Raw genomic sequence first — 24,766 nt, 5'->3', positions numbered from 1 at the left:
AATTTTAGCATCCAAGATCAATGTCACAACTAGTGACAAGATACTGTGGTCTTTCATGTTACGTGTCATTTTTTTTTATTTTTTTTTATTTTTAATAATAATAATAAATCGAGCAATGGTGTAAATGAGTCAAACCTGAGCGAACTTTCATTGTTCGGGTTCGACTCGTTTAAATTTTGCTCGAGCTTATAATAAGTCGAGCCAAGTCAGCTCGCGAGCTAGTTCTTATATTTAATTTATTATATATATATAAATTTAAACTTCAAGTATTCTTCAACGACTCAAGAAGCCAGATTGCATAGGAGCATTTGCTTAGCCTGACTAGCCGAATATGGAGCCTGAGTCAATACAACAAAGCACTTGATTTCGAAAAGATAGGATATGCATCATTTTATAAATAAACAAACTTAGGGATTGATGTTTTATTAGCAATGTGAGACAAGTTAACATATTGTATTCAGACTATGGTGGGACAACGCCCCCTACAAAAAAGTATTTTTTCAACGTCTCTCTCTCAATCTCCCTCACTAGTCACAGCACATCTTCCACCCAAACTCTCATTTTCCACTGTCTCACTCTTGCTCACCAAATTTTTGTTAAAAAAATTATATATATAAATTAATTAAAATAAGTGATATAGTATATTTGTTAATATTGAGTAATATTGACTATATATTGTTAGTTACTTAATAAAAAAATATACGAGTCAAACCTTATACGAGCATGCTCACGATCCTAACCGACTCGAGTTGAGCTTGTTTCGTTTAATATTCGAGCCATGATTTGTATTCACAAAGCGCCTCATTAAAACTAAATGAGAAAGAGTTGGGAATGCAGCCAGAAAAAAGTCTGGTTGCGGCCTAATTTACCGCATAATGGACACAGAAGTTTGCACTTTGGTTGATATTCCGAGCTTCCCAAGAAGAGGAGGCAAGAATGGTAGAGTTGATGGAAGCAATAGTCAAAGAAATGCGCCAGTCATGGGCGAGTTCCTTTCATGTTACTGTCATGTTTTAGAATTTTTACAATGGCTATCAATTAATTTATTTTTATTTTCTCAACAGGTCGATGCAACTTTTAATGGCTGATTAGTGCTGTCACAACAATAAAATTTGATAATAGTAAAATAGAATATAATTTCTAATATTACTAAATCATGTATAATTTTTTAATGCATAATATTATTGTAATATTCACGGAACATTAGAAGAATATAATGACAATATTCCTTTGATCGTTATAAATAAATTACAATTATTTTCTTGTTTAATGCTTATTGTATTTTTCTTATTAGCTTCAGTCAACTATAAACAAGGTTAACCATTGTAGTTGAATGATAAGTTTATCGGAAAAGTTTAACTTATTTTGAAAATACATAATTCCCTTCTTCATATTTCACTCTCTTTCTTTCTATTTTTAGAGAAACTGAATGTGCATAGCATTACTTTATTATTATTATTATTATTATTTTTAATTTTAATGCAAAGGGAAAGGGTAAAAGAAAACATTTCTATAACCGTGTCCAGATGTTTGACAGGATTCAACTTGAAATCCTCCTAAGGAGAATTTGTGCACCATATTGAGGCTGCAGGGTTGCAAGCAACATTGGGGCATGAACATAGGTTGGAGATACCACAAAGGAGAAATGCCGAATGATCATTGCTAAGACGATTTTGGCCTCAACCACTGCTAAATTTTGACCTACACAGATTGTGGGACCCAACCCAAATGGGAGGAAGGAAGCCAAATGCTTTCTAGGCTGCATGAATCTCAATGGGTTGAACTTATCAGCATCTTCCCCCCATATCTCAGTGTCATGATGAACAGCAGTCAAGGCCAAATAGAGTTGTGTGTCAGCAGGAACATCGAGCTCCCCTAACTTCACCTTCTTACACGTCTGCCTCATTAACATCACAGCCGGAGGATAGAGTCGAGCTGTTTCATTAATTATCATGCTCACCTGTTACAAAACACCAAGCAACAAGTATAAGTGAATGGGCAAGAAATACTCTGTAAAGAGATAGTAAACTAATCGATTGTTATACGAGCACCATACAACTAGAGTTTGCAATAATGCAACAATAAAATTCAACCCTTACTTTTTTTTTTTTACAAGTATTGATCCAAAAGTTGATTTTAACTTCCTTATTATCAAGTTGTATAAGAGTCTATTAAAAAACAATACTCAAATTTAAAAAACTCAGTCATAACCTATCTAAACTCCTGAAAGAAACCCTAATCCACAAATATCCACAACAATGTCAATAAGCCAATGCATTTACTTTCTTATCAATAATCACATATCCTTTTGTTCCTTTTAGTATTGCCATTTATTTTCTTTATTTTATTGGTACTCTTCTTTCTTTGTCCATCCTATTTGAGGGCTCAATTCTCATTGAATCACTGAAGTTTTCAACACCCTATGCGCAAGGCTCTACTGAGAGACAAATCACAATATGACTGCAAACCAAGGTGCAGCAGCAGCTCACATAGCAGCTGCAGAAGTTGCAGATGCAACTCACACAGAGAGTTATCCAAGCATACGGTTTGGTAAGTTGGCCAAACCATTCACTCTCTTAATCTCAGTTTTTCTAGTGTCAGCAGTCATTATAATTAGAATCCGCTAATTGTTTCACTCTAAAGTCTTTGTTTAAAATGGAAATATAATGCACTAACCAGTAGATTTTCCCTGCAAGAACCATAGAAATTTCTCACTGATTCTGACACAAATGTAATTGAATTCCATAAAAGTAAGCTTGCACTCTTTCCTATGGTGTCCGAAAAGTTGACAAGTTGGTAAGAATTTGAACTTACAATTTTAAGTTCATTTAATTTCTCTGCAACTAGAGCCTCGTTGTCGTGGAAGACGCGAACTACTTCTTCCCTTGCCCTGCTTTGCCATTCCTGATGCAGTGCTAAGAGAAGAAGTGCCCAAGTTAGCAGGTTAGCAGTTGTTTCCTTTCCTGCAAAGTAGAAGGTCTTGCATTCATCTATGATTTCTTCAACCCCTAATGTTTCTTCTTCACCATCCTGATTCTTATAAGAAGACATTAATAGACCAAGAAGATTTCTTGAACCATCTCTTGCTTTTTTGTTGGTCTCAATCAGCATCCTTATAGAGTCACGAGTTTGCTTATCTAGTCTCCATCTTTCTCTGTTCATCTTAGTAGGCAAAAACCTATGCATTTATAAGAAGCCAAAGACTTAATTGAAACTCATCACTGGATCTATAACAAGATAAAGCCTTTATAAGCAAAACAAGGTTTCAATCAACCCTTTTCCTGTCAATTCAAAAATGGTTAACCAAGATAAAGGAATAGCCAATGCTAGTATGAAATTCTCATTAATATTGTTCTTGCCACATGACAGAAAAAATAAGCACCTGTAAATATCATCATAAGTTTCATTTTTCTTCTAAAGGGCAAGGTTCTAGCTTGGATCTAGTTAAGGGGGCAAGTTATATGCATTTAGAGTCTAAGACAATTTAGTTAAAGGGACAAGTTACACCAATAGCACAGATTCTCCAGTTAGAGTATGTCACCTGAACCCAGGAATGTATACACTTCTGACTGCCTTGGAGAAAAGATGCACTTGTTGCTCTTGTAAGTTGAAAATGGGCTTCCCCTCTTCAAAACTGCTTCCAAAAGCTGTTCTTGCTATGATCTCTGCTGAGAGATCATGAAGCTCTTTGTGCACATCCATCTCAAACTCGTCTCTCCCTCCACTATTTTGCTCCCACTGGTTGAGCATCTTTGCAGTACTGGCCACAATTTCTGGTACCCAACACTGTAGAATATATATAAAAGCAGGAGGGAAGTTTGGTCACATGCCTAATGCCAAATTTTTATCAAACTTGTTGCACAATCTCATAAAATTTCAACTATTCAAATGCCCACGTCCACATTTATTAATCCAAGACCCGTGTGTGTGTGTTTTTTGTTGAAAAAAAAAAAAAAACAGGTCGATGAGAGAGCGAAAAAGTGGTCACCTTAACCCGCTCCATGTTGAAGGCCTGGTTTATGATCCTTCTATGGACAGCCCATTTCTTGCCCGTAAGCCCAACAAGTCCCTGCGCAAAGAGCAGCCTAGCCAAGGGATTCTGCCGGACCTTCCCAAAGCACTCAGAAGTGTTCAGAAGGACTTCCTTAATCAAGTCCGGGTCAGATATTGCCAGCCTCGGCTTTGACCCGAACCAGTACAGGAAGGTCTTCCCGTACATGCCTGACCACCTGTAGTAGAAAGGAGCCACACGGTGAAGGATATCGTGGGACAGCTGGGACTCAAACTGGATTGGCTTCGTTTGAGCCTCAGCGTAGATGCGTCGGATCTCGGCTGAGTTCCCGAAGATCGGACGGTAGCCAGGGCCTCGTATGCCTTGCTTTCGAAAGTGGTTCTCCAACCTCCACGGAACCCATATGATTGAGTATACGAATTTCAAAAGGAAGACGAGCAAAATCGCAAAAAGAAGAAGAAGAAAAAGAAGATGCATGATGAACTCTTAGAGAAACAGAGAAAGAAAGAGAGATTTTTGGTGAGTGATGAGATAGAAGGCGTCGATAAGGTTTATTGTAAAATAATGCATTGCCCACTCTGCTAGTTCTAGTCTCCTATAGGAGTACTCTTAATCTTTTCTTTAAATAGATACGACTTTTGATATATATAACTTCAAAGTCAGAAAAGGAAAGGCCGCCGAATATAGAGTTGAAATGAAAATGGCTAATGCTAAATAACAAATCAATTACAAAAAAAAAAAAAAAAAAGTCATTATCTTATTAGGATGACGTTACATTATTAATTTATCATTGAATTAATTATTATTAAGAAAAATTAATAGTGCATTGATAATGAAAATTACCAGGGACGACGTGAGCTCTGGCACTAGCTTATTTGGATGACCTCTAGCCACTAAGCCATTCATACTTTGACCTCACGGTGACTAGTTTCGTCATTGTTGTTTACATATATCAAACTCAGTACCATCATATCTCATTGTTTCACTGAACACAACCATGTCTTCAATTTTCAAATGTTCAACTTGAAATCTTGCTATTGGGTTTGAATAATATATACATCTAGATGGTAAAACTAAACATTTCTTAAGAGTCTTCAAGTTTTCAGCTTGAAATCCTACTGAAGAGTATTTGTGCACCATATTGAGGCTGCAAGGTTGCAAACAACACTGGGGCATGAACATAGGTTGGAGATACAACAAAGGAGAACCGTCGAATGATCATGGCTAAGACGATTTTGGCGTCAACCATGGCTAAATTTTGAGCTACACAGACTCTAGGACCCAACCCAAAAGGGAGAAAAGTGCTAAATGCTTTCGACGCTCCATAAATCTCAATGGGTTGAAGTCATTAGCATCTTCCCCCCATATCTCAGTGTCATGATGGACAGCAATCAAGGGCAAATAGAGTTGTGTGCCAGCAGGAACGTCGAGGCTCCCTAGCTTCACATTCCTACACGTTTGCCTCAGAAACGTCATAATCGGAGGATACAGCCGAAATGTTTCATTCAGTATCATGCTCACCTGTTCAAAATCCCAAGCAATAACAGCATGTGATCAATGAATAGGAAATGCTTCATAAAAAGATATCTCACATTAATAATTACTCCTAAAATTAACAAATATCTATTTACTCTTTTTATCCCGAGTGTTGTTAGGGGTACTACTGCTTTTATTTTAAGTTTCTTAATATATCAGTTCATGTAACACTTACTACGTTAGTTTGTAGTACATGCCACGTGTATTTTCATGATAGTTTGTAAAGGGATTGTGATCAAAATTAATGTAGTACCGCGAACATTTTCCTTTAATCGATCATACATTTTTGGTTCTTTTGAGAAACCCATGGATCATGCATGCATGTCACTATTTCTATTCTTCACTTTATTTGTACTCCTGTCTTTGTCCATCCTATTTGAGGGCCAAATTCTCATTGAATCAATGAAATTCAAAACCCTATATATTGAGAGACAAATAGCAACGTCATTGTAATTGGATTTTACTATTCATTTCACTCTTAAACTAACATTTATTCTTAGAGCATGTGATTTTCACGTGTATTTTAGGCATGATTAATAGAGCGTTTGATTCAAAATGCATGTGACAATCACATGCTTTAAGAACATATGTCAACTTAATAAAGTGAGTTAAAAGAATTTCTTCCGAATAAATTGTATTTGTACTTTAAAAGTTGAGAGATCGGCGAGAATTTGAGTGTACTATTGTAAGTTCATTTAATTTCTCTGCAACAAGAAGCTCAGTGTCACCGAAGATGTGAACCACTTCTTCCCGGACCTTGGTTTGCCATTCCTGGTGCAGTGCTAAAAGAAGAAGTGCCCAAGTTAGAAGGTTAGCAGTTGTTTCCTTCCCTGCAAAGTAGAAGGTCTTGCATTCATCTATGATTTCCTCAACCCCCAACACTTCTTCTTCACCATCCTGATTCTAGCTAGTAAGAAGACATTAATAGACCAAGAAGATTTTTTGAGCCCTCTCTTGCAGTTTTGTTGGTCTCAATCAGCATCCTTTTAGAATCACGAGTTTGCTTCTCTAGCCTCCACATTTCTTTGTTCAACTTAGTAGGCAAAAACCTACGAATTTATCATAAGAAGCCAAAGAATCAATTGAAACTTATTGCAAGAAGATCAAGCCTTTATGAAAACTCATTTAGCTTATATCAAAAAGATAAAGGGTTAAATTCATTTTCTAGTAACAACCAGCTCTCTCGTTTTTAAAAATTATTGTCTTCGGTTTTATTTTAGTCCTTTTGTCTATATTCTACCCAAGAATTTAACGGCTCGCTACGTCAAAGCTATTCAGCGTCTGCCACGTGTCTCCCATGCCACATCATTGTTACCATGTCAACATTTCTTAAAATAAATAAATAAAAAATGGTGTTGGATGATCTTCCCCTGCCACCATTTTTTTTTTTTTTTAATGTTTACTTTTTCCAATATCCTTTTTATTTTTTTTAAGCAATGTTGACATGGTAACAATAACGTTGCATGGGCGACACGTAGCAGACATTGAATGGCTGTGAGCTGTTAAATTTTTGAATAGAATATAGACAGAAGGACTAATAGAAAAATCACATGGACCACTTTTGATAATTTTGCAAACTAGATAGACCAAAAATGTATTTAACCCAAAAGATAAAAGCCAATGTTCCAAGGAATTAGAGTACTCAGGGCAATCGGTATAAGCAAAACATGGGTTCAGCCAATCCTTTTCCAGTCAATGCCAAAATAGTTGACCAATAACCAATGCTAGTATGAAATTCCAGTTGAGTTGAATCACCTGAACCCAGGAATGTATACACTTCTGGTTGCCTTGGAATAAAGCTGCACCTGCTGGTCTTGGAAGTTGAAAATGGGCTTCCCCTCATCAAAGCTGCTTCCAAAAGCTGTTTTTGATATAATCTCAGCCAAGAGTTCATGAAGCTCTTTGTACACATCCATCTCAAACTCCTCTCTGCCTCCTCTGTTTTCCTCCCACTCATTGAGCATCTTTGCAGCACTGGCCACAATTTCTGGTACCCAACACTGTAGAATACAATAACAAGAGAGCAGGAGGGCAGTTTGGTCACATATTTGATGTCAAATTTATTCCAAGAACACCCTTATCAGTTATAAACTGATTTTAGAGAAAAAGTTTGGCCAAACAGTTTATATCACCCTTTGATTCAAATTAGCAAAATAATGTCTCGTAAAATAGGACTAATTTTTATTATTACGTAGTTCGAGTAATAACCTTAACACGTTCCATGTTGAAGGCCTGGTTTGTGATCCGTCTATGGATGGCCCATTTATCGCCCGTAAGCCCAGAAAGTCCCTGCGCAAAGAGCAGCTTAGCCACGGGGTTCTGAGGGGGCTTTACAAAGGACCCAGAAATGTTCATAAGCATTTCCTTTATCATGTCCGGGTCAGATATTGCCAGCCTCGGGTTTGACCCGAACCAGAACAGGAAGGTCTTCCCGTACGCGCCTGACCACCTGTAGTAAAAAGGAACCGCACGGTGAAGGATGTGGTGGTCAAACGGGATTGGCTTTGATTGAGCTTCAGCGTAGCCACGTTGGATCTCGGCTGAGTTCCCGAAGATTGGACGGTACCCAGGTCCTCGTATGCCTTGCTTTCGGAAGTGGTTCTTGATTCTCCATGGGACCCATATGATTGAGTACACGAATTTCAAAAGGAAGACAAGGAAAATCGCAAGAAGAAGAAGAAGCATGGCGAACTCTCTGAGAGAGAAGGCAAGAGTCGGTTTAGTGTGATGAGAGATAGAAGGGCGTTGAAAATCTTTAATCATAAAATATTGCATTGCTTTGCCAGCCCTGCAAAATCTATTCTATTCTATTAATGGATATAACCTTTTAAGGCGACTGTTCGCCTTTAAAGCACATATCTCGTCTGAAGAGAGATGTTGTAGAAACGACCTTTGTCTAACGCGTTGCGGGAAAACTTACCGCCTCAAAAACTCAAATGTCACCCCCGGAGAGTGATGCTAGCTGCAACGGCGCCGTTTCTATAGCAAGGATAATGAAGAATTGTGTTGGAGCTGAGGACTTCCAGATAGTATGCTTGGAACCTGGAGGTAGATGATTTTTGTTGTGATTGTGTATTGGGGCTACTGTTCGGCTGCAGATTCAGAGGCTGTAAGGAGGCTGCATTCAAATGTTTCTGCAAATTTGAGAGCCAGTTGCTGGTCGGGTGTTTTCTTAAGTTTGTTGCATCCAGCATTTGAGAATTTCCTGATTTTTATGTGGTGTGTTGTTTGATGGAAAGTTGGTTTGGTTGGAGTGTCTGTTTAGTATCTGTTTCTGGTTTTTTCCGTGTAGAGTCGTTCAAATGTTTCTGCAAATTTGGCAGGTTCCAAGCGAGTCCCGGTCTAGTCGCAAGTCCCGAACAAGTCCCAGCAAGGTCCTGGGAGGGTCTTGGCAGGATCCGTCAATTTGAGAATGAGATGCTCAAAGTCAAAAAATGGTTTACACCATTTTTTGAAAATTAAAAAAGAATTTTCAGTTAAAAGGGAAAATATTTTTCTTCGACCATTGTTTTACGTCGTAATAAACACCGTAAAATGCAAAAATCATTTTTTGAAAACAATTTTACGTTGAAGTGAACGGAACTTAAGAATAATACTAATAATATTATTTGAGATGATGTGACGGTAAAAATTAATTTATAATTTTTATTTATTGTTTTACAAATGCTAATTTAATAGCTGATTTTTAATACCATATCAACAAGGTGTATATCGGTCCACTTAAGAGCCTATTTAAGATTGCATTGAAAAATAGAAATTTTGACGCTAGAAATAGCTTTAAAAAAAAAACTTCATTTTAAAAAAAGTAAAAAATAAAAAACTTCAATCAGCGTGGTCCCCAGCCGATTGAGCTACTCTTTGAAGACCTTAACGCAATTTCAAACAACTATAAAATTAAAAATAAAAATCGTAGGCCAAAAAACATGTCTTCCGATGATTCCATATATCATTTATTAATGTCATAAACACACACTACCAAACTGCTGGGATACATGGAACATACACAAGCTGAGGCTGCAAGCTTCAACCAAATATTCTCCTAAATAGGAGTTGTGCACCATGTTGAGGCTGCAATGTTAGAACCAGCATGGGCGCATGAGCATAAGTTGGTGACAACCTAAAAGAATATTGCCGGATGATCATAGCTAGGGCGACCTTCGTCTCAGCCATGGCCAGATTCAGACCTACACAAATTCTGGGGCCTAAGCTAAATGGAAAATATGAGGCCAAATGGCTTCGAGGCTCAGAAAATCTCATCGGGTTGAATTTATGTGTGTCTTTTCCCCATATCTCAGCATCATGATGGACGGCGGTCATGGCCAGATAGAGCTGCGTGCCGGTCGGAATATCCAGACTCCCTAGCTTCACTCTTTTGTATGTTTGCCTCAACAATGCCACTGTCGTAGGGTAGAGACGAAGTGTTTCATTCAGTATCATGCTTATCTGTTGAAAAAGACCAAAAAATTGTTTAGTTTTTCCATTTATTCAATAAAAAAATGTTAATATAATAATTAAGTGATTAAATTTACTTTTTCCTATCAGCTTAAACTTTTTGAATAATTGATAATTTAATATGATATCAGAACCAAAGATCCTGAGATCGAACATTGACTTTGTTAATTTATTCAAAAGCATTAAAATAATGATTAAGTGATCAAATTTACCTCTTCATATCAGTTTAAACTCTCCAATTCTATTCAAATGAACCTAAATGTTTGTGCAATAATGGTTTGAGTTAGAATTTCAATTACCATTGAAAACACTTTCCTACTTTTAACACCAAAATCACTAACAAACAATTTAAGATACAAAAATCTTTTCAAATATAAATCCTACCGAAAAACACTTCTCACCTTTATACTACATCAACCATTTTTTTCAAACTAAAGTCAAAACAACACTTTTCAAAATCATCATAGACATAGAGGATTGAAAGACCAACACTCTATTTATAATGTTAATTGAACTTACTAATTTGAAATTGTCTTTATGTTTTAAGATTCAAAACACTCAGAGAGAAATTGAACTTACTATTTTGAAGTCGTTTAAGTTGTCAGCAGTGGGATGCTGATTTTGTCCACAAATGCGGAAAACTTCTTCCCTTGCCTTGGTTTGCCATTCTTGATGGAATGCAAGAAGGATGAGTGCCCAAGTCAAAAGATTAGCGCTTGTTTCCTTTCCTGCAAAGTAGAAGGTCTTGCATTCATCTATGATTTCCCCCACTTCTAACTTCTCTTCTTCGCCATTATGACTCTTGTGAGAAGACATTAAGAGGGCAAGCAAACTTCTTGTATTTTCTCTCCCTTTGCTGTTCTTCTCGATCAGCATCCGAATGGCTTCCCGTGTTTCCTTCTCCAGTCTCCACCTCTCTCTATTGTTCTTAGTAGGCAAGAACCTGTGAATTAAATTTATCATTCACTTATTAATGAAGCCAAAAAGTCCATAGCAATAGCGTCTCATTGGCCAAAATCAATAAACTATGTATATAGTAGACTTAGGGCATGTTTGGGTGTGCGTTTTAGGGGACTAAAAGTGTTTTTAACACAATCCCAAACCTATCATTTCCTAAAATTTTGAGATTTCGGATGGAAAAATGATTTAAAATGGTATGAGGATCGAATTAGAATCATGACTTTACAAGTTGTCTATATTTCAGTTCAAATATTTTATACATTGGGTTTCACTTTCATGCCAGAATTGCTAGGGCTGCAAGTGTGAGAGGACAGAGGACCCCTACGAAACTCACCTGTCTGAGTAGGTTCTCGGACATATAGGCCATTAGGCCCCATAAAGGATCCTCTAACAATTCAAACAGCTAATTGTTGTAGATCCGAATCCCACTTGAGAGAGTATTAAAATGATTAAGTATACTTAACTAGTGATTTAACAATAAGGTAATTAAGCTTAATTAGGAGAATGTTTAATATATATGTTCACCTATAACCAGGAATGTAGACACTTCTTAAACCTCGGGAGACGAGGTACAATTGCTGCTCTTGTAACATAAAAATTCTCTTCCCTTCCTCAAAACTGCTTCCGAAAGCCGTTCTAGAGATAATGTCAGCTGAAAGGAGATTAAGTTGTTTGTGCACATCCATCTCGAATTCCTCTCTCTCTCCTCTCTCTTCTTCCCACTTCTGGAGCATCTTTCTGGAACTAGCCACAATTTCTGGCACCCAAGCCTGTAACACCATCTCTCTTTATCACAATTTATTTAACTTATACTTCAAAGATAATATTAAAACTATATGAGCATTCATCTTTTTTAATTTGCTTATTATTACTTAATGTTAATGCACTATACAAACTTCATGACTATTTAAGTTTTTTTTTTTTTGATAAGTGGGTATTTATTGTTGAGGAATGTTACTCTTCCAAAAAATTTCTCCAAAATTTGCTCATCAAAATGATGTGTCACAATCTCATAAAATGGGGACATATTTTTCAAAATAATAAATGGATCCAGCTTACATGCTGTTATTAAAATAACAGCATGTATGCTGTAATTTAATCAACGGTTAAGATTGAATCTTAAAGTTGACTTATTTTTAGAAGCTTTTAATAAGAGAGAAAATGAGGAGAAATTTTGAGAAATTCAATCTTGACCATTGATTAAACTATAACATACATGCTGTTATTTTAATAACAGCAGGTAAGCCGGATCCTTCTTTTTGAACTCATGCTTAGATATTTCTTTAAAACCATGTAGAGCATGTTTGAAATTGTATTTGAGAAATAAAGATTTTAAGTTATGATTTTAAAAAGTAATGAAACTTTTACCAAAAGTGCATTTTGGTAATTTTTTTATTTTTTTACCATTCAAAGTGCTTTCAATTTTTTTACCGATACTTTTTTCTTCAATTTTTTATTTTTTTTAGTGTTAAATACCTTTTTAATTAGCTCAAAAGTGCACCCGGCAACCCGGGGTCTTAACCACCAACTTTAATAGTAGATATGATTCTTGCCTACATTCAAATAGGGCTGTCTAATAAACTAACTTGTGCATTTAGAGCATGAAAAATGCATACTCCAAGAATTCATCCAAAATAAAAAATAAAAAAAATTCTCCAACCAAATTTAAAGGAATTTGTAATTTTTTTAAAACCAATTTGAAATAATGTGTCTCATGAAAAAAGGATAGGCATTACATTACCTTAACTCTCTCCATCTTGAAAGCCTGGTTTGCAATTCTTCTGTGAAGAGCCCATTTGTCACCCACCAAAGTAGCCAATCCTTGTCCAAAGAAGAGCTTAGTGGAAGGGTCCTGCCTAGCCTTTTGAAACGACCCGCCCGAATCCATTAGGACCTCCTTGATCATATCTGGATCGGCTATAGCCAATCTGGGCTTTGACCCGAACCAATACAGAAACGTCCTTCCGTACAGACCCGACCACTCGTGGTAGAAAGGAGCCACTCGGTGAAGTATGTCGTGGTCCAAAGACATTGGCTTTGACTGGGCGTCGGCGTACATGCGGCGGATCTCGGCCGTGTTTCCAAAGATCGGACGGTAGGCAGGGCCTCCTATGCGTTGTTCGCGGAAATGGTCCTGGATTCTCCATGGGACCCATAGTATTGAGTGAAAAAGTTTGAAGAAGAAGATGATGATGATGACGAGGAAAATCGCAAGAAGAAGTAACTGCATTGTGGGAGCTCACCAAGACAGACTAGGTCAGATTCAACGGCAGTTTTCAGAGAACCAATAATGGAGTCAACAGAACCGCAGAGGAACGTGGCACAAACACAAAACTGTTTTAATATGTACTTTGCTTCGTAAACCGTGAATTTGCACCCACATTGATGCCGACCACGCAACGACCTTTTGTCCTCGGCCAATGACGTAACTCGTGACGTAATTTATAAATAGAAAAATATTAAGAGTCAATTTTTTTTTATTTACCTCGTATTCACCTACAAATTAAATAGATTAATTATTAAATTTGTGAGGTCTACTATTAACTTATAAGTGGTTAATATTACGCACGGCAGCGTGAGTGCACAGTGCCTCATGCTGGTTTCTATTCACACCAGCATGAGACACTGTGCACTCACGCTGCTGTGCGTAATATTACCACTCTTAGCTTATAAGCCCACAAATCTAATAATTAACTTTATAAGATGAGATAGGTCAGATATGGTTAAATAATAAGTGCTTAAGTGGTGCTTTAACTTTTTGGAAAATTTCAATGGTGGCCTATGATTTTTTATAACTTGTATAATTATACTCTTAAGCTTTAAAATGCTTCAATTTATGGTTATTATTTTTTTAGAAGTTTACAATGTCAACTCTCTCATCAAAATCCAGAGTTAAATAAAATAGTTAATGATTGAAATTTTCAAAATATCCTTATGATATTTATACAATTATAAAAAATAACTTGAATTTGAATGGAATATTTTATGAATTTCACTAGTCACGTGTTAGGATTTAACGTTATATTTGGACATAATTATTAACTTTGTAAACTTTTGAAATATGATAACTTTAAATTAACATTTTTTAAAGTTTAAGAGTGCGATCGTAAATGTATGAAAGATGAATGATAAGTAAAAAATTTCCAAACTTTTCTATTACAAACTAACTAGCTAGTTGACTCTAATGTGTTAGTTTGTTAATATTGCGTAGGCCCTCACGTTAAGTTTTAAAAAAAATTATAATATTTTAAGGGAATATTTGGATGTGTTTGAATGGTTTAAAATTCGTTTAATACTGAAAAAGCAAGTTTGATAATAAAAAAAAATGTCTGTTTGGTAAAAAAAAATTGAAAGCCCTTTTAAGGGTTCAAAAAGTGCACTTTTGACAAAAGCTTAAAATAAATAAATAAATTAAAAAAAAAAAAAAACCGTAGTTGAAACTGAAATGGATTAGATATTCGGACAAGTTTTCCCTTTTTGCCCAAGCAAAAAGAAGAAAAGAGTCAAAAGACCCACCAAAGTTAATGAGTTTTATATGGAAATTTTTATCCATTTCATGGATCTCACGGATCGGTAGGGAGATTTTCATAATATAAAAAAATATATGTGTGTGTCCGTATGCCCTACTCCATTAATCCATCACCTACTCAAAATATTTTATTAAAATTTTATATAATTTTGCTATATATGTACCCATTATATACTGCTAGGAATAATGACATGCACATACATTAATATATGTGACAATCTCTTGTAGTTATTAAATCCGTTCTTATTAAAAATATATATATATCAATAACTACCAAATCATATCACATCAGGGTAATAAAATATTGGAAAAACTTTACTTACTCCATGAATTGTTATTCATTTTGCAATGTTCTCCTAAAACTCAAAACTAATGAACTTTTATTTTATTTATTTTTTCAATGTCCCTCTTCTATAATTTTTCATTAAATACCAAAAAAAAAAAAATTCAATATATATATATTAAATTTTTTTGCAAAGATTGATGCATGGTTGTTTTTGCAAAATACCGTTAAATTCAGATCAACGCCTTAATATTTGTAATTTTTTCTATTTCTTTTTTCTAAAACAAATGGGGATATTTTATAAATTTTGTTAGGGTTTAACGAAAAATTCTAATAGAGGTAAGACATTGAAAAAAATTTAAAGTTCGATATATTAAAATTAAGAGAAATTAAACTTTAATAAGGACATTACAAAAGTGATAACAAAATTAAGGGATTTAAGCCAAGTCTGCCCTAAAATATTAGTGTGAAATATATAGCATTACTCTACTTCTATAGAATATGTCGTGGACTTGTGGGATTTTTTATTTTTTGGTAGATATTCTTCATAGACGGGGGCACACTAGTGATGCCCAATAGTAGTAGGCCGAATTAATCCCACCCACAAGAACTCCCCAAAACGGTATCGTTGTGCATGCCAGGGCCCTGGCCCGTACTTGAATCCGTTATAACATTATGAAGAATCCATGGTGTGGGGTTAACCGTGGTAGGAGTTGTCGATATCCTGCCAAACAAAATAAAAAATACTTCTTCGTCACGTCACACCACAAAATTTGAATTTGTAATTATTATTAATTTTTTTTTTTTTTTTACAATTATTGAACAGATATGGAACTTATTTATTAATTATTGGTATTAGTAACATTTCTCTTTATTACTTATTTTGATAATTTCTAATGAATAAGCTCCATATCATTTTAGTACATATTTCTTAGTAAAATATTTGGTACTCATAATATTTTTAAAAAAATAAAAGTAAAATAAATAAATAAATAAAATTATGGATGGAAAGATGGTCACGCGGGTGGCCACTCCCTTAAGGGGTTGGAGGCCAGACGGGGTGTCTCCACCTCGGCAAAGGGTGGCAGTAGGGTGGAAAATGGTTTTATTATTATTATTTGTTTTTAATTTATGAACATACATAGCATAATGGCATTACTTTTGATACATGCACATGATTTTATTGGTCTTGCATAAAGAAAATATCAACTTGCATTTCTACTGTTAAAAACTAGACGAAATGGCATTGTCAGATTTTTAGTTGTCAAAATTAAAAATCAAGTGAGTAAAATAAGGGTTACTTTTAAAAAAAATAATATCGACTTAAAAAAAAAAACACCTTACATTCCCGTATGAAATCTCCATCGTGTTTTCAACCATTTATATAGCGACAAGACAAAGCATTTTGCAGGATATGGACAACTCCTACCTTGGTTAACCCCACACTACGGGTTCCTCATAATGTTACGACGGATTCCTCGTAATGTTATTTTTCGACTATCAAGCCCTAGTTTTACAGCACCGTAGTTGGTTGAATACTTCGATGAATTCGTTATTGCTTATTTTTTAATTAATATAATCAAGAAAATAGAGGATTTTTTTTCTTTCTTTTAAATGAGTAGAAAATAGAGCATTTAATTGACACTTTTTGGTGATTCACTCAAACTTCCCCACATTTCTTTGCGTGCGTTGCTGATCTCCTCCGCGCCAACTTTGCCGTCTACCGTCTTCTGCCAAGTCTTTTCACATGTCCCCACCGCGATGTGCTTCTAACGCGACCCATGCATCGGCTTCTAGCAAGCACACGATCGACTTTTCTTTCGACTGCTGTCATCCGTCTAGTGTGCTTTTATTTTTTTAATTTTCGATTGTATTGCTTTGATTTTCCCTATATTTTGGTTGGGTTGTGTTGCTTTCCCTGTATTTTCCTTGTTTTTCTTGCTACTTGTAATAAGGTCATGTTCTCTCTCTTGATCTGCTCGCTTGTTATTTTGGTCCAAACTCTTGGGTTGTGGATGTGAGCGATATCCTGGTTTCGGGTTAAGGAGGATGTGTGTCAGCATGAGGTCATTTTGATCCCATGGTCGAGGAATAAGAGCTACCTATGCATTAGTTTGTGTATGCCTAGCGCAGCAGATGTTTGACGTCTTTGATGTGTAATCTTTTAGCTATGGCTTTAATCTTTTAGTTTTGGGTAGGATATTTCATAATGTTATATTCTGTGATTGTGAGAGTTTTAATGCTCTTTGACTTCTCTATTTTTATTTTTTTTTAAAAAAAAACATAACATTTTATTCAATAATACCACGAGCATAAAATTCTTACATCACATAGCAAAGTTTTTGATTTCTCTATTAATGAGATTAGAATGATTTTTTAAAAAAGAAAATTGAAAAAAAATAAAAAATAAAAAAAAAGTTTTATTAGTCAACATCGTACCATAACAATATTGGTCTTATCTTATAACCATTAAATAAAAAATAATAAAAAATAAAAAAGCAATGAAATTGCTACGACTAAATTTTCATGTGAGTGATGTTGACTGTTGAGTGGAAGATTTTTTTGGGGGAGGGGGGGTGTGGATAAAACCGACCCAAACATATTGATTATTGTATCACCCAAATTAATGATAAAGGATTGACTCATTTAAAGGGTCATCAAATTTTTAGATTCTCATTTAATAGATAGCTATTAACAACGGATCCGGATCCGGTTAATGGCCAAAATGGCCTTAAGAGATCCTAGGGCATCAAGGAGACGGTTGTTCCATTATAATAATAATAATAATATTTTATTATTTTACTTTTAAAAATAAATACAAAACAAAATAATAAAAAAATTCATTTTCCTCTGATGGGACTCCCAAGGGGCTCCGACAACGCCAAGCAAGAGCTGGATCTCGGCGTTCCGGCTTCCGAAGATGGTTGTCATGGAGTGGTGTGATTTTTCAGTGTTTGGCTTCATGTTTTGCCATGACCTGTTGGTGCTCTTGTTGGAGAACATTTCTTCTGGGATTGGGTTCTGTTGATTTGGATATGATTTTATTTGGTGCTTTGATTTGTGTTAACGTTATATAATACACCAATATCTCAAAAATATCCTACTGTATTAACGTTATATACTACACCAATATCTCAAAATATCGTAACCCAATGATTGTTATATTAGCGTAATGAGATATTTATGAAATGAAAGTCCCTTCTATTAGGATGTGGTGTAATTTACAGCATTTAATAGAAATTTGACACATTAGATACAATGAAGATGAAGACACGGTATCATTAATTCAAATCAATATTATGAACTTTTTCATTAATTATAACACAATGTCCACTACTTATCAACCGGCCCCTTCCAAGCTCTCAACAAAAGAGTTTTCAAAACAAATCAAGACGGCGAATCCGATAGTTCTATCAATTCGTATTTTGTTAAGATAAGAGAAATTATTTAGCATGAGAGTTATATCAATTTGCATTCCATTAGAGGGTGTAAACAACTCTACTCACATCAGGGACGTGATCGATTCTCTTGTACAAGAGAGTATTAATGTGATTAGAAAAAAAAAAAGTGATTCTTTTTATAGGGACCTCATGCTGACCTCACGCTGACCTAACTTTTCTCACTTTTGCAGGGGCCAATCACTCATGGCGCCATGTAAAAAATTGGCATCAAAATATCTTATTTACACTATTTAAACTTAATCCCAATCCTGCAAACGGGGCAAAAGAGTTGTGCTCTGTTTTTCTTTGTCTTTTTTTTTTTTTTTGTTGGGCAGCACGTGCTGATTCTTACGTACGTAAAACAAAGGTACATACTATATATCAACATGGCTCTTGTTTTTTTAAAAAAAATTTATTTGAAGGGGGTGGTGTTGACAGAGGTAGATAGCTCATGCTTGCCTGTTTCCAATATAAGAAGCCACGGCCCAGCAGGGGTGGCAGGGTGACAGCAACCACCGGGCCAGAGACCCACCCACCATTAAACTGTCGGACCCCACTGCTCAGAGGGCATTATACAAAGGGGAGGGGGGGAGGGCATCAGCCAACTCACCCAATTGAATGCATTTGGGCAGACTCATCGGGACCCACCACAGCCGGTGTCCAAACCCTGTTTCAATTTCACAACAGGACCACACCACCGAGAATATCCATCACCCCCCAAAAAAAAGACACCGGCATCAATCCCAACCCCAGCGATCGTTTTCTTATTCATAAATTTTCAAGTTTCAATCATACCAACAGGCAACAGTTTTCGTAGTTTTTTCCTATTTTCCTTCTCTATCCTTCCTAAATGATGATCTGCCAAAATTTTCAACGACAGCATTGCGTGTGTGAACGTGAGACTTCTATTTGGATTTAATGCTTTCAGTGTAATCAGTTATGGGCTTATTGACGACTCCATTTATATTTCATTTTCTGGATCGCATTTGACCCACTTTCGACCCTTCCTTTTCATTTTCTTCGATGATCATCAAATTTTCTTTTCTTTTACTCTATTATTTTTTGTTTTCTTCAAAAACACATTAACAACATAACGGGGCCATGGTCCTAGTGCTTTTGGTTACATATTAGATAGATACTTTATACTTTTGCATGATTCACATGTTTATTTGAATAGAAATCTTTTGATAATCTTTCACTTGATTCAAAGTGTTTGTTAGATAAGAAAACCATATGATAATTCATTGCATACACCAAGAGCCTGAGCCTTCCTAACTTTAACAAAGAAAAAAGTCTTGAGAGCAAGTTTTAGAGTGATATCTGTCAAACCCACATATGCATTTATCGGGAATTAAAGCAAGTTAGCTTTTAACTCAAAAGCTTTCATGGGCAATGAATATCTACACAAAATCACACATGGGGAAGTAGAAATGTTAGTAGAACAACAAAACTAGAAAATTGAGGCATGCACGAACTACTAAGAACTAATTGCATTTCCTTTTGGGCTACCTTTTTCAACAAGTAATGACTACGCGAGTTCCTGTACAAACCCTGCTCCCATTCACATCTCCGAGAATATAATCGAACTAAAAACGAAGATATCACCACAAAATTACACAACATCTTAAACAAAAACTCTTTTTAGAACTCTATGATTACTAATTCTTTTCATGGAAGTAACCCACTAAGGAGACTGTTCAATTTTTATAAATATAACAACCGGGCAAAAGAGATGGATCATCGGAGTACTTTACGCTTGTCATCCCCAGCCGAGCTGTCACCTCCTCTGCCGTATGCGACATCGAAGCCGCCACCACCGCCAAACGAATTGAGAAGAGCCGAGAGGCCTCTAGTGGATGCCCCGCCGCCGCTGCCTATGCTGAGACCGAGAAGATCGCGAGTCATTGGCTGGCCCATCAAACCAGAACTCCCACCAGAGGGAAGTCCAAGCCCAAGCCCATCAGTCACCAAGGTGCTCTCTGCCGCCCTCCCATGGCCATTCCATTGCATAGCAGTGCTATCCTGACCCGGGGAGGACGATGACGCCGACGGTGCCGCCAATCCCAGTCCGCGAAGCAACGATGCGTTCGATGCGGTGGAGCCCATTTGAGCAGCTTTCTGCAGCAATGCGGTTGCGGACATGACAGGCTGCGGGGAAGGTGCGTAGTGGAGGTGGTCGTGGTTTGGTGTTGGAAAGAGGGAGGGCCCATTGTTGGAGAGGTAGAGGGATGTGGAGAGCGAAAGGGAGGGGGGTTCAATGGGTGATATGGGCGGCGGGTGAGTAGTGGCGCAGACCACATTGGAGAACGGGGATGGTTCGGCAACTGCTGTCGCGGTTGAAGGCGCAAAAACGCTTGCAAAAACGCTAGTGCTGGAAGTGGAGGAGCTGGTGGTCGTGGCTGCCGTTGCCGGCGACAGTCCGATTGGATTTTCCGGCAATTCTGTCAGATAAAAAAGAAAGTAATAAGGAAAAGGGAAATGATTCACATGCTGTATAGTGTAAACAAGAAAAGAGAAACAAAAAGAGTAGTAGAAAAAGATGATGATGCAGTAAGCCAGAAACGACAGAAGAAAAGAGAGTAAAAAGAAAATGACTTTCGTCCAACTTTTAATCTAGTTTTTTATTTTAATCCAAACCGGCAACAAGTATAACAGCTTCAACTTGAAAGCAGTAACAAGTGGAAGGGAGAAAAGCAATTATGGCTTCCTTTCTCTCACAATCCTCTCTTTCCGTTTATCGATCTTTGAGCTCCCTCATCACCCGTGCAACTATTGCCCTTCAATTTAAACCCCATACACCCATTACCCATACAAAGATACTGCATTTAACCTCAATATACGGATAAATTGAACAAACAAAATAAAATATTTGTGGTTGAATCCCAACGCAGGCGTTTCAAAAGGTACGGTCCAAGCTCTATCGACCTACGAAATGATCGTATAATATATAAATATTAGGCTACGATATATGTATGGTTATTACTACCTGAACTCTGAATGGACAAGGCTGGAGACACCACAGTCGTAGACGGAGTAAGAGGAGGCGGCGGGGGCGAAGCGACAGCCGCATTAGCGTTAGCATTTCCGTCGGCGCCAGCGATCACAAGGGCGTGTGTCCTCGCACTCTCCTCAGCCAGAGCGTCGCAGAAAGCTCTATGCGTGATAAAGCTATCCCTCCTGATTAATTCGTAACCAAATCAGCAAACGCGGTGTTTAGTGAAAAATCGAAATATTTTCTCGGCAACCAAACGGAGAATAAGAAGATGAGGGAACCTTGAGAACATGGTGCCGCAGTCGCATTTATACTCTCTGGTTCCGCAGGTCTTCATGTGCGCCTTCCAATCGGACTGCACGGCGTACTTCTTGGAGCACCGCTCGCACTTCCACTTCTTCTCGCCGTGCTTTCTGCAAAAGTGCTTTTTGATCCCCGTGAGGTCTCCCAGCGCTCTCGCCGGGCTGTGGTGAACGCAGGACGGCTCTGGACACACGTAGACTCGCTTGCGAATCTCCTTTCCCGTTCTCTGCTTGAGCTTCCACGGCAAGTTGTGGCCACGCCGGTGAAGCTGGAGGTTCTGGTCGCGCTGAAACCCTTTGTTGCAGATCTCACACACAAACCGGTTCGTCGCCATCAGAGTCTTGGGTGATAAAGCTATCACCTCAGCATCTGGATCTGCAATATTTGAAATAACCACAGGGGATTGAGAAATTTTAAAAATTTTTACAGAAAAAAAAAAAAAAATCATTTTGAAAGTTTTTGGGTTTCGAAATCTCTCACCGGGCATTCCAGGAAGGTTCCGCTTTTTCTTCGGTGGTGGCGCAGCTAACGGCGTCGTTTGATAACCAGAGGAGGATATACTAGCCTCTCCAGAAGCTGTAGAAGCTGTCATTGGTGACGACTTGTCCAACTCCACCATTCTTCAAAACCCAATCAAACACAAAGCTATCTATATTTTTTTTCTTCTTCTTCTTCTTGATCTCCTTGTAGGGTTTTCAATTTCTAAGCTCAAAAAGATGGTCACCGCTTCAACTCAAAGTCCTATCCTTCAACAGAAATGGACAGCCTTCCCTCTCAAACTGTTTTAATATCCGAGAAAATCACCAAGAGATTCAGAGCCTATCCCAGATTACATAAAAAACTAGTCTCCAAAAGACGAACTTTCTGATTGTTTCCCAGGAAAATTTTCAAAACACAGAAAACAAAAACGCGTACAAAACTTTCAAGGTGGCAAAAAACTACAGCTCTTCTTCTTCGATAAAAGGAAACGAGAAACCGACTCGATCAACTCGGTTCGCCGGAGTCCCGAGGTCCCATAAGGCGGCGGCTTCACATACACAGAAAGAGAGAGAGGGAGAGCGAGAGAGCTAGCTAGCGAGAGAAGAAAGAAAAGAGAGGAGAGATTTGAACGAAGTGAGCAAAGTAATAGTAGAAAATGATTAAAGCGGCGCCAGTTAACCATGGTTTAGTTTTTCAACCTGTACTTTTTAACCAGAGTTCGAGAAAACCCGGGTCCCAAGTCTCAACCCCTGGCTGCTAGTCCAATTGACCGTCCACGTGTCGAAATAAGCGATTCGATGACTTTTGTCGGAAGAAGTCGGACTCGGCGGTGATTGTCGTTTTGCGAAAAGGGTATTTTTTTCATTACCTTCGATAAAACAGAGAAAACGTTTTTTTCTTTCACATTCTTAAATCTTTTCTTCCCGTAAAACAATTTGTATAATCCATACAGAAAGACAATTATACCCGTACTAGGCCAGTATTTCTTCCCGTATCTTGTTTTTTAACACTCAAAACACTTCATAAAACTTTAATAAACAGTATAATATAGACTACTATGCAAATGATCTGATAAATAATGCATGAATTTCTACGTCACTTAGAAAACATCATTAGCCTCATGATGATTGTCATATAATATCATGTTAATTTCTAAGAAAATATTGTGTTTGTTAATGAGTTTAAATGGCTTTTTTTTTTTAGTAAGTGATCTGATAAGTATTAAAGGTGAAAATTATTTATATCTTTAAAAGTGTTTTATATAATAATTTGCTTCTTAATATTTGTATTTTAAAAAATAATAATAATAAAAGAGTCAGTGTCCTAATTAACTTGTGTGCGCGCTGGTTTTTACGATTTTTCTTTTTTGTCGGGAACATAGTTGTGCGACCATGTGCTGGGTTTGAGACGATTTATTGTTTAATATTATTATTGACAGTAATGCCACGGAACCGATAAGGACGAGCAAGCACGACAATGCGGACAATTTTTACGGTTTGTCCCCAAATTTGTCCAAATGCGAGTGGCTTTCTCGTGAATCTCTCCAAAACCTTGTTCTTTTTTTTTCTTCGTTAATTATTATACCTTCCGTTTGTATAAGTTAACGCTAAATCGCCAACTCGGCTCCAGCATGGCAAGCTTGTAAATACAGTCCCATGGGAGGCCAAATGTCCACCACGCCCTCATCAGTTGCTTGTAGACTGTACAGTGTACACGTGCACTAAGCTCGTGTAAAGTCAAAATTTGAATGTTAGCAACGTCGTTTAAGGAAGGGTCATGGCCCTGCAACCTGGTACTTGAAAAAAAACCAATTTTATATATAAAACCCACTTCTTGTAATTAATTAATTTTTTAAATCAAATTTGTCAGCGAGTAAGATAATTTGTTCAAATTTAATTAATTTATTTTTCAAGGAACTTGAACTTGTTTATGAGTTACACAATTAACTTATGAGTAATGTTAAATATCATTATTGTTTATAATTTTTTGTAAATTCTGATAATTAATTACTTCATTATTGGTAATATTTTATCCTTTGAGTTAATTAGATAAATTGATTTTTATTTATAAACTTCAAAAATATCAATAACCTGATACTTGTAGTAAAATCATATATAATTGTTTATGATGAAATCGACTATTTATATTATATCTTATTATTTATCTATAATTTTAAACAATAAAGTCTCAACTTTATATATATGTTTTATTGTACATACATATATTAAGAGTCTATTTGGGATTGCGTTTGAGAAGTCTAAAAGTGCTTTTAACACTTAAAAAGTCCGTTTGAATAAAAAAAGTACTCGTTTGGTAAAAAATTAAAAGCACTTTTACATGTCCAAAAAGCCTAAAAATAGTCAAAAATAAACTTTTGGCAAAAGCTTAATTTCAAAAGTGTATTTTAACCATTTTTAAGTTTTTGAACTCTTAAAAGTGTATTTAATTTTTTTACTAAATGAGTACTTTTTTTTTCAAACGTACTTTTTGAGTGTTAAAAGTACTTTTAAGTTTATCAAACGCAATTTCAAACAGACCCTAAGAAAAAATTACAATCACAAATGCAGTTATAACATTACAAAAAAATTATTCTTTATCTTTTTAATTACTTAAATATTTTCGTTATAAAATTAAAATAATATGATTTTATATGAGTCAAACCAAATTTGTACCAATTTAATTCGTTAAATAGTCGAGCTTAAATTTATATTCAAAACTCATTTCATTTATTAAATTAATCAAATTCAAATCAACTATTCAATTTCGAGCTATAATAAAA

The 24,766-nt window shown here is 36.4% G+C and overlaps 3 protein-coding genes and 1 pseudogene across 3 annotated transcripts; all 4 read right to left on the bottom strand.

The window, feature by feature from the left end:
* Nucleotides 1-1,523: 1,523 nt before the first annotated feature.
* On the bottom strand, nt 1,524-4,596 carry LOC132184971 (cytochrome P450 734A1-like). Its single transcript, XM_059598778.1, has 4 exons — nt 3,989-4,596; nt 3,542-3,786; nt 2,815-3,178; nt 1,524-1,960 (listed from the first exon to the last, which is right to left on the bottom strand). The coding sequence occupies exons 1-4, from the start codon at nt 4,487-4,489 to the stop codon at nt 1,541-1,543; spliced, it is 1,530 nt and encodes a 509-aa protein (XP_059454761.1). The 5' UTR covers nt 4,490-4,596; the 3' UTR covers nt 1,524-1,540.
* A 518-nt stretch (nt 4,597-5,114) lies between these two features.
* LOC132185064 (cytochrome P450 734A1-like) lies at nt 5,115-8,323 on the bottom strand (annotated as a pseudogene).
* Nucleotides 8,324-9,469: 1,146 nt separating this feature from the next.
* On the bottom strand, nt 9,470-13,206 carry LOC132184882 (cytochrome P450 734A1-like). Its single transcript, XM_059598667.1, has 4 exons — nt 12,702-13,206; nt 11,486-11,730; nt 10,580-10,943; nt 9,470-9,991 (listed from the first exon to the last, which is right to left on the bottom strand). Exons 1-4 carry the CDS (start codon nt 13,188-13,190, stop codon nt 9,572-9,574), a joined length of 1,518 nt encoding a protein of 505 aa, XP_059454650.1. The 5' UTR covers nt 13,191-13,206; the 3' UTR covers nt 9,470-9,571.
* Nucleotides 13,207-19,684: 6,478 nt separating this feature from the next.
* LOC132185734 (zinc finger protein GAI-ASSOCIATED FACTOR 1-like) lies at nt 19,685-22,611 on the bottom strand. Its single transcript, XM_059599510.1, has 4 exons — nt 21,988-22,611; nt 21,486-21,882; nt 21,199-21,389; nt 19,685-20,653 (listed from the first exon to the last, which is right to left on the bottom strand). Exons 1-4 carry the CDS (start codon nt 22,124-22,126, stop codon nt 19,950-19,952), a joined length of 1,431 nt encoding a protein of 476 aa, XP_059455493.1. The 5' UTR covers nt 22,127-22,611; the 3' UTR covers nt 19,685-19,949.
* Between the last annotated feature and the right edge of the window lie 2,155 nt (nt 22,612-24,766).

The sequence above is a fragment of the Corylus avellana genome, chromosome ca6 (assembly GCF_901000735.1).
Source record: "Corylus avellana chromosome ca6, CavTom2PMs-1.0".
Lineage (NCBI taxonomy): Eukaryota > Viridiplantae > Streptophyta > Magnoliopsida > Fagales > Betulaceae > Corylus > Corylus avellana.
The sequence above is the reverse complement of the archived record's forward strand: the minus strand, read 5'-3'. Positions and strand labels throughout refer to the sequence as shown.